Genomic DNA, 14200 nt, shown 5'->3' on the forward strand with positions numbered 1-14200 from the left:
TGGCAGGCTGTGGAAATAATAAATTAGAGAGCACTCTTTGTAATCCTTGCAAAACCACAGTTTAAAGCACTATTTTGCTCAAAACCAGCCATGATAAACCAATATCATTACTGGAAAAAAAGCCACCTGTTTTCTTTTTTCTTTGGTTATTGTAGAAAGCTCATTTTCCTTCTCTATTTTTTTCAATAGGAATCGACATTTGCAGTCCTATTTGGGGTGCAGAAACATTAAACTTCTGTCTATCTGCTGTGAGACATGCAGCTTGCACCGGAGATTCAAATGTGATGAATTTATTCACTTCAGTGTAATTTAAAGTGGTTCTGCGTTCTGCTGCAACTTACTTACCAAGCAAAAGAATTCGAATTTTGATATAAAAAACTAAGATTTTTTTTTATTAAGAGATAAAAACATTATTGTGGATTAATTGTGTAACATCACATGCTCATGCAGGGCTGTACAGCACTGTGGCCTTCGGTCCCTCCCTGCGTGGCTGCTGCTGTGACCAGCAAGCACACAGACAGCAATGCCGTTAGCATTTAGCTGTTAGCACACAGACAGCAGACAGGACAGGCTGTCTCCGCGCTGAGCAGCCAGCACCACGGCCATTCAGGAAGCGCGGCCTGAAAAACGCAGGAGCAGGAGCACCCGAAATTTGGGGTAGAAAACGTTTCATTTCCCGTACACCACCCAGCGCACAGCTGTCACACCACTCCGTGACGAACGCAGACACCAGCGCGCCCTGGGGGCCGGGCACAGCGGGGCCGGGCCGGGCGGGCTCTCGCCCCTCCCCTCCACGCCGCCTTCCGCGCTCCGGGTCGGGGCGTCATGGCGGCGGCCCTGCTGGAGCTGGCGAACTGGAGCACCTGGGCGGTGTGCGCCGTCATCAAACTGCCGCAGCTGGCGGCCGTGCTGAAGGCCGGGTCGGCGCGGGGGCTCAGCCTGGGCAGCCTCGTGCTGGAGCTGGCGGGGTAAGGCGGCGTGCTGGGCGCTGGGAGTGACGCCGCAACGGAGAACCGCGTTCGGCTAACTGGGGAGATTTGGGTTAGCTGTTAGGGGGAAATGCTTTGCTCAGCGGGCGGTGAGGCCCTGGCACTGCTGCCCAGAGAGTTGTGGGTGCCCAATCTGTACAGGTGCTCAAGGCCGGGCTGGGTGGGCCCTGGGCAGTCTGAGTTGGTGGGGTACAACCAGGGCAAGGCTTAGGGTGGGTGGGCTGTGAGGTCCCTTCCAACCCAACCCAACCCAACCCAACCCAACCAGCCTGTGATCCTGTGGTACTTGGGTTCTCGTTGGTGCATGTGCTGGTTGCGCAGGTACCTGTACCAGTCAGGCAGGATTCTCTCATCCATGCAGATAAAACATAACCAGTCCTTCAGAAGATTACAGGCTTCTTTAAACTGTGTTGAGGGCAAAACTATTCTGGAAGGGTTTCAGTGATGTTCTTTTGAAAGGTTTTTTTGGGATGGTTTGTATATTTAGTAGCACTCTTCATCCTGCAGCCCATACCGGGTCCAGCCACAGACAGCTTTCTGTCCTCAGGTGCTGGGATGGTTCTGCAGAGCCAGAACACAGCGACCGGACCAAGGAGCAATGTGAAGAATGATGCTGTGGCAAGGGGTATATCTGAGTTTAGAAGAAATAGGACTCTAGAGGAAGTTCTTGACAGGATTTAGCTTTTTTAATTCTGAATGTTGCAAAAGCATGTTACCTACCTTCCTCTAAAGGGAAGCTACAGGAAAGAAGGGGACAGAACCTTTAGCAGGGTCTGTGGTGATAGAACAAGGGGAAATGGCTTCCAGCTCAAAGGGAGTAGATTTAGGTTAGATACAAGGATAAAATCTTTTACAGTGAGGGTGGCGAGGCACTGGAACAGGTTGCCCAGAGATGTGGTTGATGCTCTGTCCCTGGAGACTTCCAAGGTGAGGCTGGATAAGGCCCTGGGCAACCTGGGTAGGTTGTGGTGTTCTGTTTGTTGCAGGGGGGGTTGGACTAGATGGCCTTCAGGGGTTCCATCCAACTCTATGGATTCTATGATTCTACAAGGCAGGAAGTTCCTTGTGCCATCTTTGTATGCTGCAAACCACCATTTTTTTCTCCACCAGTCTTTGCAGACTCTACAGCTTGGAATTTTCTGTCTGACTCTGTGGACTTGCATGATAATTGACGAAAGTAAGGAATGCATGATTACAGCTCAGTTCCTTTAAGATATTTTGTTGAGGAGCAGCAGGAAGATTTGCCATTGTTTGGTGCACTTAAGAGCAGACTCTCGGCCTGACCACAGAGTTACATGGGACAATCTTATACCAGTGTAGTCTAAATGGCTTGGAAGGCATCTCATGGATGACTTGTTTAATTTATAGATGGAACTACAGACATGAATCAGAGTTATCTCACAGGTGCCAAGGTAATTGGAAAGAGACAATAGCTTCAAGGTCTAGAAGCCTGTATTTCTTTCTCACCAGCTGCAATTAATGAAATTATACCTTTCATGCTGTGACACAGAAATGTGTCAAGAAGCTCTCTACATCTTACTCTTGTGGATAACAACAATAGGCTATGGAATAATCAAGCTTGCACTTTGTGTTCAAATTTGTTTGATCAGTTGACAGCAGGGGCTGCACCTATCCACATCCTTTTGGCGCAACCAAAAGATAATTAAAAACAATAAAAAGATAAAGTTGTGAAGGAGCTGTTGTGTCCCCTTGTGCAGTCATGCTGTTTTATGTCTTTCTGTCCAGCTTCGTTGTGTTTCTGAGGTACCAGATTTATTATGATTACCCTCTGCAGACATACCTGGAATATCCCATCATCATCGCTCAAGGTAATCTTCTCGAAGCAGGGGTTTGGAAATGAGACAGGGCTCCCTCAGCAGGCCAAGGCTCTGCATGGAGGTGTAATGCTCCACTGCAGTGACATGAAGCTACTGACCAGTTCTAGCTGGAGCTGGGAGGAAGCAGGAATGACTATCTCAGATATGGTTGAATTTTTGTATGTTTTATGAAAACGGATGATCAGGTAGAGAAGAATGATCTGATTAATAGACACACAGTGGAGTTGCAGTGTAAGCTTATCCTTTATCCGGTTACTCCATATTGGAGAGGAGCCTTATAAATGCTCCAGACTCTGAGAAAAGCTTCCTTTTGGAGCTTGCGTTGTTTTGGACATTGATTGAATTTGAGAAACAAACCTGTAAGAAAACAGGCCATCGTCATGGTGCCCAATGGAGCGCCTTAGTCTAGAATTGCATTTGGGCCTTTTCTTTCCGTTGGCTGACAAGCAATCTTTTATTTATTTCAGATGTCATTCTCCTTTTGCTTATTCTGCATTTCAGTGGAAACATGAAACAAGGTTTGCTTTATGCAGTCACGTATCCTTTGCAATCCAGCAGTTTTGGTTTATGTCGCTTGTTTGGTAGTTCTTTGCATAGCTATGTCATCATTTGTTTTGTGCTCGTATTTGTTTTGCAACTCATATTCAGCCAGCCGCCTCTCAACATGCATTCCACATTCACATGTTATTTCTTGGACTGCAGTAACCTCTCTGTGTGAAGGCGGCCGTGCACGTAGCTAAGGCCTGCAGCTGGTAAGGAGCATGACCTGTTCTTAATTTATATCTTTGCTAGGGTGCAAAATGGTGAACCTCCTTTGATTCCCATCCATGCTGACTGTACTTCTTCTGAGGAAGACGGTAGCATTTGTTTTTAAATAATATTTAAGATTTGGGCTTAAATCTCACCTTGTGCATTGCAGCGGGTCTTCAGAAACCCAGGCACTGTTCAACCAGAGACTGTAATACAGGAGCACTTAGTGCTTCAACTGGTGCTTCATATGCTTTATCCAGACTGTATGGTCTTAAAGAACTTATTTCCAGATGTTAAATCTAATTCCCTAGAGAGCTTTGGTATCCTAGAACGTTCAGTGCTATGAAACTTAACATGCTGTAAGGTTCTGGGGGGGCTGGTACACACTAACGCTGCGGAGGTGGATCATAGACCTGGCCATGGTAAGTGCTGCATAGTTATTTGCAGTTATGTCCACATAGGAAATATCTTTCTTTGGAAATCTTTATCAATGAAATCTGTACTTACATTTGTTCTTGGAAGAATTCATCATTCAGTCTCACTTTCAGAACAAACAACCAGTTTTCAGATACAGCTGTTTCTTTCACTTCCATGAGTGACTTGAAAACATAACACTTAAAATACAGACTGTAGGAAAAGAAGTATGTTTTGAGGTAGGATTATGTTAATTGTGGTGGGATGAGTATTAGATCTGCTGGTGTGACCTTGTCGCTGAGTCACATTAAAGCTGGCAAGGAAAGCTGAAAGAAAGCAGTCTCTTCAGTCCCAATGGCATCATCCCCATTAGTAGATCTTTAATGCAAGAAGAAAAGAACAGAGCATCTGTCAAAGCTTTTGTAGTGTGGTGTGACATATTTCACAACATCTTCTTTTCATTTAGTCCTAGAGTTTTTAAAGAAAAGTTATCATAGGTTAAAGATGGTCTTTGCCCTTTTTACTGGAGCAGAGAAAGTTAGAGTTAATTACAGATGAACTGGAATTATGGATGTAAAAGATACTACAAGTAGGGATAAAAGCTTCTAAGCCTAACAGCAGTGCTTATTGGCAGGGGAAATCCACGCAAGGCCCAGAGCCCCACAGGGCCTTTCCCTTCCTAACTTTTCTCCCAGCTATTGGACTCATTTTCCACACATTCTTCTCAGTCTTCTCATTCTTTTATGGTTTTGTTTGCCAGACGTAATGGTAACAGATGGTATGAATCAACCTTGCTGTTTAGACTAGGTCAGTCTCATTTTAGCTAACATCCATAAACAGTTTTATGGAGCAGGTTGAGGGGCTTTTTTATTTCTTTACTTCCTATTATATCAGCCTCTACCAAGTATTTGCCAACAGCAATAGCAGTTGTGCTCCCTGAACTTCTTCCTGAGCAGCACCTTAGAAATCAGTGCCGTACTTCTGACAACTTTCATTTTGTGCCTCACGGTCCCTTGCTGAGGAGGTGTAATGCTTAGGTTGCGAATTACTGAGGAAGTACATATTTTTTTTCTCTTCTAAATGAAATATATAGTCTTGTTTTTAGTAAGGTACGTGCTAACAGCCGTATGCTGAACACTCAGCTAACGCCATGGCAGCAGCAGAGCTTCTTTCTCTTTTTCTGTGCTTTGCAGAACTTGTGCACGCTGATCAGTGCGGCGAGTAAGCTCGCCCAGCTGCGGTGCCTGTGGCAGACCAGAGATTCCGGACAAGTGAGCGCCTTGACCTGGAGCATGTCTGCATACACATGTGCAAGTAAGCCACGGGCAGCCTGGTGCAAAGCATGGAGGGCTCCTTGTTTGAAGCTGTGTCCGCTCCTAATCCCATCAGTAGGTCTTTGGTCAACCATAGCAGATATAAATCGTGCCTAATGCAGTTTCACTTGGTGCTGACTGCTGAGGCACAGATACTACAGGATCAGCCGAGTGTCATCACTGACACCAGCTCAGTCACTCTGCCACTTTGATTTAGGAAACGTGCGAAAGTGGTTAAAGGAACCTGATACACATGAAGTAATTAAAGCGAGTGCCTTTATAAAGAAAAAATTTCAGTGTTCTGGCACTTAGTAATTGATTACCAGTGACCTTGCATGAAAAGGTGCTCCATTTTGCTGTTACATAGACGAAGAGTGCTAATTCTGGAAAGCCATTTACAAATACATGCTTAATGCTAAATGCCTTTAAGTTCCATGTCTGAATGTAAGTGCTTCTCTCAATAAAGAATTAAAAATGTATCAAGAACACTGAGCAGCCACCATAAACAGTTCCACAGCTGTTTATCAGGGGTGCCTTCACAAAACTTATATAAAATATCCCAACTATCAAACATACTGCTCCTGGATCTGTTTCCCTGTGAAACTGATGTTTTCAAGTCAATCAGTAGAAGTTGTGGTCTGTCAGCTGAACAATGGCAGTAGTCTTTATAAATGGTTTCAGCCTCCTGCAAATGTGAAATATTTAATATTTAGATTTGTCGTGGGAAGGGAAACTTAATTACTCGTATTTGCAGGAAGCTAAAAGCATGCATGTGAACACTTACAATGGCTTAGTCACGCTAACTCAACTGTGGGTGTAACCCACTGTCAACTGCAACAGGAGGGGACAAACTGAAGGAGAAGCAGTGACCTCTGACTGCATCCAGTTCAGGGAAACAGAGATAATCAGAATTTTCATACCTCAGTCAGTCACTTCCCCGTTAAAGTGAGGCCCCTGGTACAATGCCACTCAGCATTGAGAGCTTGGTCACTGAGGTTAAAACCTCAGTGAAGAGTGGATGCGCTAAAAGTGGAAGTGTTTATACAGTGTGTATTTTCATGCCAGAATATCCTCTGCTGCAAAACACAGACTTCAGCAGTGTTTGAAAGTTGTAAGCATGTTCTATCTCATCCACTAATAACAGTTCCTTCCATTTACAGCAAGAATATTTACAACTGTAATGACTACAAATGATCTGATCGGTGAGTACGGGAACAGCTTACCTTTCCAGGGAACAGCTGCCTTGGTAGTTTTTAACTGCATCGCAAAAACTTAAAATGTATAATTTGCAGCTAATGTGATTATGAAGAAAAATTATTTAACAGCTTCTTAATGTCCTGTGAAAAAGAGTGATGCAGACAAAACTGAAAGCTCTAAAGAGTACAGCACATTTATCATATGTGGTTCAAAACCAAGAGTTGGTGGATATAAGAACAGCAGTAAAATCATGTGGTGCTTTATATGTTGAATCCTTGTTCCAATTCAGAGGTAACGCTCCCACAGAAACAGGAGTTGAGTGGATTTTTTAAGCAGCCCTCTGCAGCACAGTAAGGCTCTAGTTTTACAAGCAGTTAAAGTGGCTCTTCCACTGGAAAAGGAAATGCCCATTTCAGTTCCTTATTCCTTCCCTCCCCCTGGGTAGGACTTGGTGGGGCCGCGCGGTTCGGAGGATCGCCAAAAAAATGGCCAAGTGCACATGCAGAAGTGTAACCTGGGTCAGCTATTTACTCAGGGTTCTGAAGAACAGCGCCTTTTCCCGAGTTGTCAGATTTCCTGTCATTAAATGTGACAGATGCACGTATTTCCTGTATCCCCAATGTCTCAGCCTACCACATGGCAGCAGAGAACAATCTATTTATTATCAGCAACGCATGCAACTGGAAAGGACACAGAATCTGCGGCACTGAGTTTAGTGCGAGGTGTAAATATATGTGTATATGAGGCGGCCCAGGCTTCTGCTGCTCTGCTGGCTTTTTCACAGGAGAAAGGTGGTTTATTTTCAGGTATCCCTCACAAATGCTAAGTACTTTCAGTGCTCTTCTCTGCTGTGTTTACTTTGAAAATTTCTGGGTTCCTGAACGTGCTCATTGAAATCAGTGGTCTGGAAGGGAAGTGGTTGATTTGTATGCCATGACGAGTTCACTAAAAACCCGTCTGCTGAAGATGAGCGCAGGTGATTTGTTTTGGAATGACACTTAACAAGAGTTGGCTTTTTTTCTTTTTTAGTTCTCATCCGTTTCATAACCATGCTCGTTCTCAATATTTGGGTCACAGCCACAATCCTGCGCTACAGGAGAACTAAAAAGACCGATTAGAAGACGCTTGTCAGCATACAACATTAAAAAAAAAAAAAAAAAGGAAAAAAGAAACTGATAAACAGGAGGAAAAAAGCTGAGGAAAAGTTGAAAGGGGGGACTTAAACTGGATGTAAGGGAAGAGGTGTTTTACCAGAAGGGTGGTGAGGCGCTGGCACAAGTTGCCCAGAGAGGTGGTGGGTGCTCTGTCCCTGGGGACACAGGGTCAGGCTGGACGGGGCACTGAGCACCTGATGGAGCTGTGGGTGTCCCTGTTCATTGCAGGGGAGCTGGACCAGATGGCCTTTAAGGGTCCCTTCCAACTCAAGTGATTCTGATTCTGGGAAGCACTCTCTCTTAAGCCTAGCACTTATCCCTAGATGTATTCAGTGCAGCTCTGCTTATTTTCTCATAGTAATAATTCTGATAAGATGCTTAATTTAGGCAGCACGCTTTTATTGGTTGTTTAAGACAGGCTTCACTGATACCACTTTTTCTCTGGATTTTTTTAGTAAAATAACAAGGTCTTTGTATTTAGACGTTTATATATTCTCATATCACTTCAGGACTTTCTGGTTAAATGTTTGCAGTAATTTTCTTCAATTATAAAAGAGAATGCGTACCTGTATGCATAAAGAAATCTGAGTAAAGGCCCAATTCAGAATATGTTTCTAAATGAGTTTAACAAAGTCAGGGATCCAGCTGAGACTGTAGCGCTACGTTCAGCACGTGAGCAGTAAGTTCACACAGCTGATAGAGGATACCCATAGTCACTTCCATACAGCCAGATTTTATTACGATAAGAGCAAAACCAACTATGCATTCTTCTTTTTCAACCTGAGCTCTCCATCACTGAACATACGGTTTTGGGAACAGCAGTAACTGGAAGGTACAGAGATTAATGAGACTTTGACCAACAGAGTTAAGAATTCTGTTGCAGGAGAGGCTCCTGCAGCGATGCCTGGTCTCCGGATGCAATCCATGCTGACTGTGGCCCATCTATGCAGTGCAGTGTGCTGAAGCAAACCTATCTCCAGTGGTTATCGGTTTCTGATGGTACTACAATATGCTTTATTACTTTTTAACCTGTCCTGAAGAATTTAAAGACTGAAGTTGGATTTTTACTTCGGGGATTCCAACTGGTTTTAGTAGGTATATTTAAAAAGGGAAAAGGATGTTCTTGAAAACTTTTAGCAGGGGTTTTTACTTTTGGAAGCGGTACTTTTCCAACCCAAAGTTAGAGCAGTAACCATAGAGAAATACAGTACCCACAGATTTCTCAATACATTCTCCAAAATGAAAAGGTATGCCTTTTGAATAGGGATCTTACACTATTGCTGCTGATTAGCATGCTAAAAACAAGGCACTCATTTGCAGACAGTGGCTTGGAAACTATGGGGAGACTCATTGACTGCATTTGAGTCGGGTTTTCCTTGGAACACACTAAATCATTGGGCTGTTACAGAGCATCGTGATCTGCAAAAGCAGATGTTTCTCCCAGTAGTCACTGCGACAAGGTCTGCTCAGCAGGTGCAGACCTTCGCTGTCTGAAACATAGCTGCTTTGTCAACTCTGATTCTGGGGAGGGAAGCAGTGGAAAGACGTATGTCTGTGGACATATAATTTTGTGTATCTCACATTATTGAGAGCAAATTAAAAGATGAGGATTTTTTACTGCTTCAGTAAAGTGCATGAATGCTCAGAAGTTTCTTGGTTGGTAGAGTAATTGTAAATATTCTGGTATTGATTTTACTAAAGCGATCTGAAATATGTAAATAATTTGGTGGCAGGTGGCACGTAGTACATTTTCCAGGTCATATTAATAAATGTTATTCTTTATGATTGATTAATGTCAGTCTTGTAGTCAGTTTTCATTATGTTCACTGTTTTTATTCTGTCTTCAATTATGGAAAAAATAAAATGTTCATTACAGGTCATAAATGGGCAGCTTTCACCTTATTATTCAAAGCATCAGGCAGCACATCAGTCAACCTGAACAATGCAAAGAGGTGCAGCACCTTAGAGGAAGAAAACACACTTCTCTTTTTTTAAATCCTCTAAGAGAGAAAGCTTTATTTAGAGCCAGAACCCTGTCCTTGCTGTCTTTCAACCTCCTGAGTGATGCTGTAACAAAATGGAGACCACTTTTGGTTTGATCATCAGGACTTCATGCTTTTTTTTTTTCATCATAAAATGCTGAAAATGCATTTAAGACAAGTTTTTCAAATGTTACTTAATGTATCTAGGGTAAATCTTGGAAACTTGTGGGAAAGAAGTTGGGTAATTGATGAGCTTGAGTAGAGTAATTCTATGGACTTTGGAAGCCTGGACCATGAGTTCTCACCCAAGCTGTGTGGGATATGGAACAAATCAGAAGGTAGTTGTGGTAGCTGTATGTACTTTTCTCTCTCTCTTTTTTTTTTTCTCCCAGAGAATAATTTCATTCCTTTTTGTAAAGTAGAAGCATGGTCATGTCCTTGGCAAGCCCCATACAAGTGTAGATCCTGTGGTCTTCTATATGCAAACCATAATCTTCTCAAGTAGCTGGATTAAAGGCAATAGCTTTAGGCAAGAGAGACAGGGAGGATAAATCTTGTTAAACCTGTCACTCGGTGGTTATTGGGCTGGGTGCAAGCAAGTTGTTCACTGCACAGTGCAGCAGCTGGCCCAAGGCAAGCAGGGAAAGCATCTCAGATCTGTTTGTTTGAAAGGCAGTAAGCAACTTCTATCTGTAGGGGTGAAGGTCACAGATGCTACTGAAGTGCTGAATCACACACACAGCATCTGCTCGCATCTGGTGACAACATGTTCATGGGGTAAAATAGCTTTCCCTGACTTGACCTACTGGGGCTTTCAAGAAGTATGAGTTTTCTTGCCCACAACAATACCAATTTGAATTGTAGTACAGGCCAATGAAATTTGAGTGCAACATCAAGTCTCCCCAGCTGTGACTTAGGTTAAGCTGCAACCTATGTTCAGCAACAAAGCTCTCTTAGCAGTATGATAGAGAAGGAATTTATCATGAGATCCACTGCGCAAAAGCAGAACAAGGATGTGACTCAGAGAACACGGTGCAGTTCTAAAAGAAGGGATGTACTGGCAGTGGAAGGTGGGTATGGTAGAAGCGTAGCTGCTTCCCAACCTGGTTCTGCTAATGCAATCCAACAAAACGGGAGAAAGCAGCAGGGTGGGGAAGGGGACTCGCACTGTAGCTGCTGGAGTTGAGAAGCAGCTCTGCTCTTGGAGACAGTCATCTGCAGTGAGGTGACAGGTCTCAGCCAGCCTTTGTCCAGTCTTCTACAAGTAAAATTCCTCTTCCCCCAGCCTTTGGAGCCCACAGGAAGAGCTACCATAAAAGCTACAGATTAGCTCAAATGAGGCAGTTTTCCAGCACGTCTTTTCAATGATGAATAATGTTATTTTCCCGCTAATGTTTCCAGGCTGAATTATTCCATTCCATATCCTTCGTTGATAATCATTGATCACCGATGAAGATTTGCACTTACGCATGTTGCAGAACATGAAAAGTTGCCTCCATCACTATTAATGATCTAACGATTTCCCAGTCTGCCATTTGAGAAAGCATATTTATTTATAAACACTACCCTGAGAACCTGCCAGTTTGCCATGTGCTGGATGCTACCGCTGAGACCTCAGCAGTGACAGAGGCGAGCCCTGACAGTGCTCAGCCTTTCCTGCCTGATGGCAGAGAGAGACATCTCAGAACATCAACCAGTCCATCCTCCCTTGGTAGTGGTTTGGGGCAAGAACCCTCTCTTGGAAAAGATCCAAGTTTTGGACTGGAGGTAAAATACTACGTAATGATCCTATGTAATACTCTTGATGAAATGTAAGGGGATATCCTATGTACAATTTAAATACTTGTCATAATTTTGTTCACGCCCTGTTTTTCTGCTGTTGTTGGGGCTGGAGTTTATCCAGCTCAGCAGAGCTACCTTAAACTGTGAGTAGACTAAACAAGGGCTTCCGTATATTATGTGGTATTATTTACTCACGGGAAGAACACTTGAATAGTAACATGCCTCCATGCTAAAAATTAATTTTACTTACCACCTTGTTATAACTGGAAGTCTTCAGTGTACATGCCCACTTTGGAATGTAGACAGTTTCTGCTTTTGGAGATTTAGTCAGCAGTGCCAAGGTGCAGACCTGTCTCACACCATACCAGGGGTGTAAATGGAAGAGCGTGCTTTCTGTGCCTCAGTGTCCTGTTGTGTAAATCACATGGTCAGGATTCTATTGAAGCATAAACTGAGCTTGTGCAAAGCATGTTTTTACATTACCCACTTCTTGTGAAGAAATTCTTTCACCTTCGAGTGGTACAGATTCCACCAAGCTGTGAAGGCATTTCTATGTACTTCCTCCAAGCCTAAAAAGGATCACAGGGACCTAAAATCGCTGCTCTCTGCCCTATCTTTTCAGGGTGAAGATGCGTCCTTCCAGAGTTCTTTAGGTATGCAGGATTACATACACTTAAGACTTCATAATTTTGCTCCCTCATGCAGCAGTTCATTCACCGTCTCTTTCATTTTGAAAGATCACTTAAATCTCATAGTTTCTGTCAGATCAATGGAGCGAGAGCAGTACTGATCAAATCTAGCGGCACTCTTGCAATAGCAAGTATCAGGAAGTTACTTGCCTTTCTCACCCTTATAAAACAATGCTTCCTGCCTACAAAGGGGTAAAGATTCAAAACCCCAAACTTCGTAGCAAGACCTGGTCCCCACAGGCATCTTGGAGCTGTGGTTTATGGTGAGCTCTTTCACTCATTGCAGCAGTTCTGGAAAGAACTAGACCAGATGTGTTCAGACACAGCGTTCTTTTCTGCCACATACATCTCAGTAGGCTCGTCTCATTTCTTAGGTGAGCATGTCTGGGTACATCACCTACTTTACAGGCAACTTCAACTAAGAGCATGAGTGAGTTTCAGAACTGCTCTGTCAACATCTTTTAAAGAGATTCAAATGAAAACTCCTTACCACTCTCGTGACAGAGATTTCAAAGCAGTATGCAAACCCCTTGATCCACGGGACACAGATAATCCCTGAAGTAGCTTATAGTGTCACTGCAAGATTATATTACAAATGCTCACACTCCTAACGAACATCCAAAACTTCCTGAGAAACTACATACAGAAAGCACAGTATGTCTAGCAGAAGGTTTGCTGGCCATGGTGACTCAAGAGAGCCACTGGATGCCTACGAAACATCCAGAATCTTCGAGAGAGAGGTGGTAAGAGATCCAGACACTTGCAGTGAAACATCAGTAATGCTTTACATTTGCTGACCGTCGAAGAACTTCAGCTTCCGTGTTCCCAAATCCCTGGAAGAACTATGGTCTACATCTTGTTTTAGATACAGCATCAGCCACACTAAGAAGCGCAAGAACTACTGAGTTCTGTTGCACACGTGCTTGGTGCTCAATTTGGCATCGCTGTGAGAGGCTGAGTTTTGGCAGGAGCCACTGGAACTAGGGAAGTGCAGCAGACAACCAGGACAGACATGGAAATTACTTTCAGGAAGGCCCTTGTGACAGCCAACACAAGGGGGCCTTGCTGCAGGGAGCCTGCTTCGCAGCTGGGTTGGACTCGATGATCTCCATAGGTCCCTTCCAACCCCTACAGTTCTGTGATTCTGTGACATACATGGCTCAGATGGGGTCTTCTTGTCCAGCTTCTGTGCTGGTGAGCACCTGGAGGGAAACCAAACTTCTCTGCGTATGTCTTGAGCTGCTGGCTCCCAGTTTGACTCCTGATTTTTCCAGAAGGTTAATCTGCAGCTTGGCTATGCTACTCTCATGAAACAACAGGACTTGCAACAAGATAATTTTTATAGATAAAATCAGCCAGGCCATAAAAACGTCCTGTTTGCTGCAGCAGCCCTGTTACAAAAATAAACTGTATAAAACATCCATTCCTTAGTCTCCTGATATTCTTCTCTCTCCAAAATTTTAAATGGTTCTTACTGGACAACAGGGAGGCACCGCAACCTGCAGGAACTAACATTAATGGGGTCTTTTCAGTCCACAGATCAGCAGATGGAAGCTTTGACACATGAGAAAGACAGAAAAATTGCTGTGGCTTTTCTTTCCTGGGTACAAAACAAAGGCTGTTCACATCATACCGTTGGCCAAATTAACATTCACATTACAGCTCAACATTGCCCACACAGTTCCTTTCTTTTGGGACACAACTGCATGTAGGAGAACTGAGGAATGCTACAGTACTTTCATCCCCAGAGGCACTGGGAATTCAAACACAGTTCTTGAGGACCCTATTCTAAGGTGGCTTTGCTTTGCAGGAGAGCTCCAACCAGCAGACCTCCTGTGCTCCGTTTCAGCCCCTATCATTCTACAATAGCTTCTCAATACAGCCTGCTGTATGTGTACCTAGCTAGTAACTATTTATATAGGCATAGAATGTATAAACTGTGGCTAGTAAATAGTATAAGACAGTACATTTCCTAAAATACCAGGCATGACACAGCTGCAGGGATTCACAATAGATGAGGGCAAGACATGAGGACATGAAGTACAACAGATCCAACCCCGGTACGTGATGGGCTGCAAACCAACTCCACGGA

At 43.7% G+C, this 14200-nt stretch overlaps 1 protein-coding gene across 3 annotated transcripts; it reads left to right on the forward strand.

The window, feature by feature from the left end:
• Nucleotides 770-14165, forward strand: PQLC3 (PQ loop repeat containing 3). 3 transcript variants are annotated; one of them, XM_021389696.1, is made up of 7 exons: nucleotides 770-968; nucleotides 2736-2818; nucleotides 3295-3364; nucleotides 3942-3999; nucleotides 5185-5305; nucleotides 6465-6506; nucleotides 12042-14165. In XM_021389696.1, exons 1-7 carry the CDS (start codon nucleotides 826-828, stop codon nucleotides 12044-12046), a joined length of 522 nt encoding a protein of 173 aa, XP_021245371.1. In that variant the 5' UTR covers nucleotides 770-825; the 3' UTR covers nucleotides 12047-14165. The 3 variants fall into 3 exon arrangements, with proteins under 3 accessions (XP_021245371.1, XP_021245370.1, XP_021245369.1); XM_021389695.1 differs by lacking the exon at nucleotides 12042-14165 and adding an exon at nucleotides 11039-12035; XM_021389694.1 differs by lacking the exon at nucleotides 12042-14165 and adding an exon at nucleotides 7531-9539.

This window comes from Numida meleagris, chromosome 3, assembly GCF_002078875.1.
Source record: "Numida meleagris isolate 19003 breed g44 Domestic line chromosome 3, NumMel1.0, whole genome shotgun sequence".
NCBI lineage: Eukaryota > Metazoa > Chordata > Aves > Galliformes > Numididae > Numida > Numida meleagris.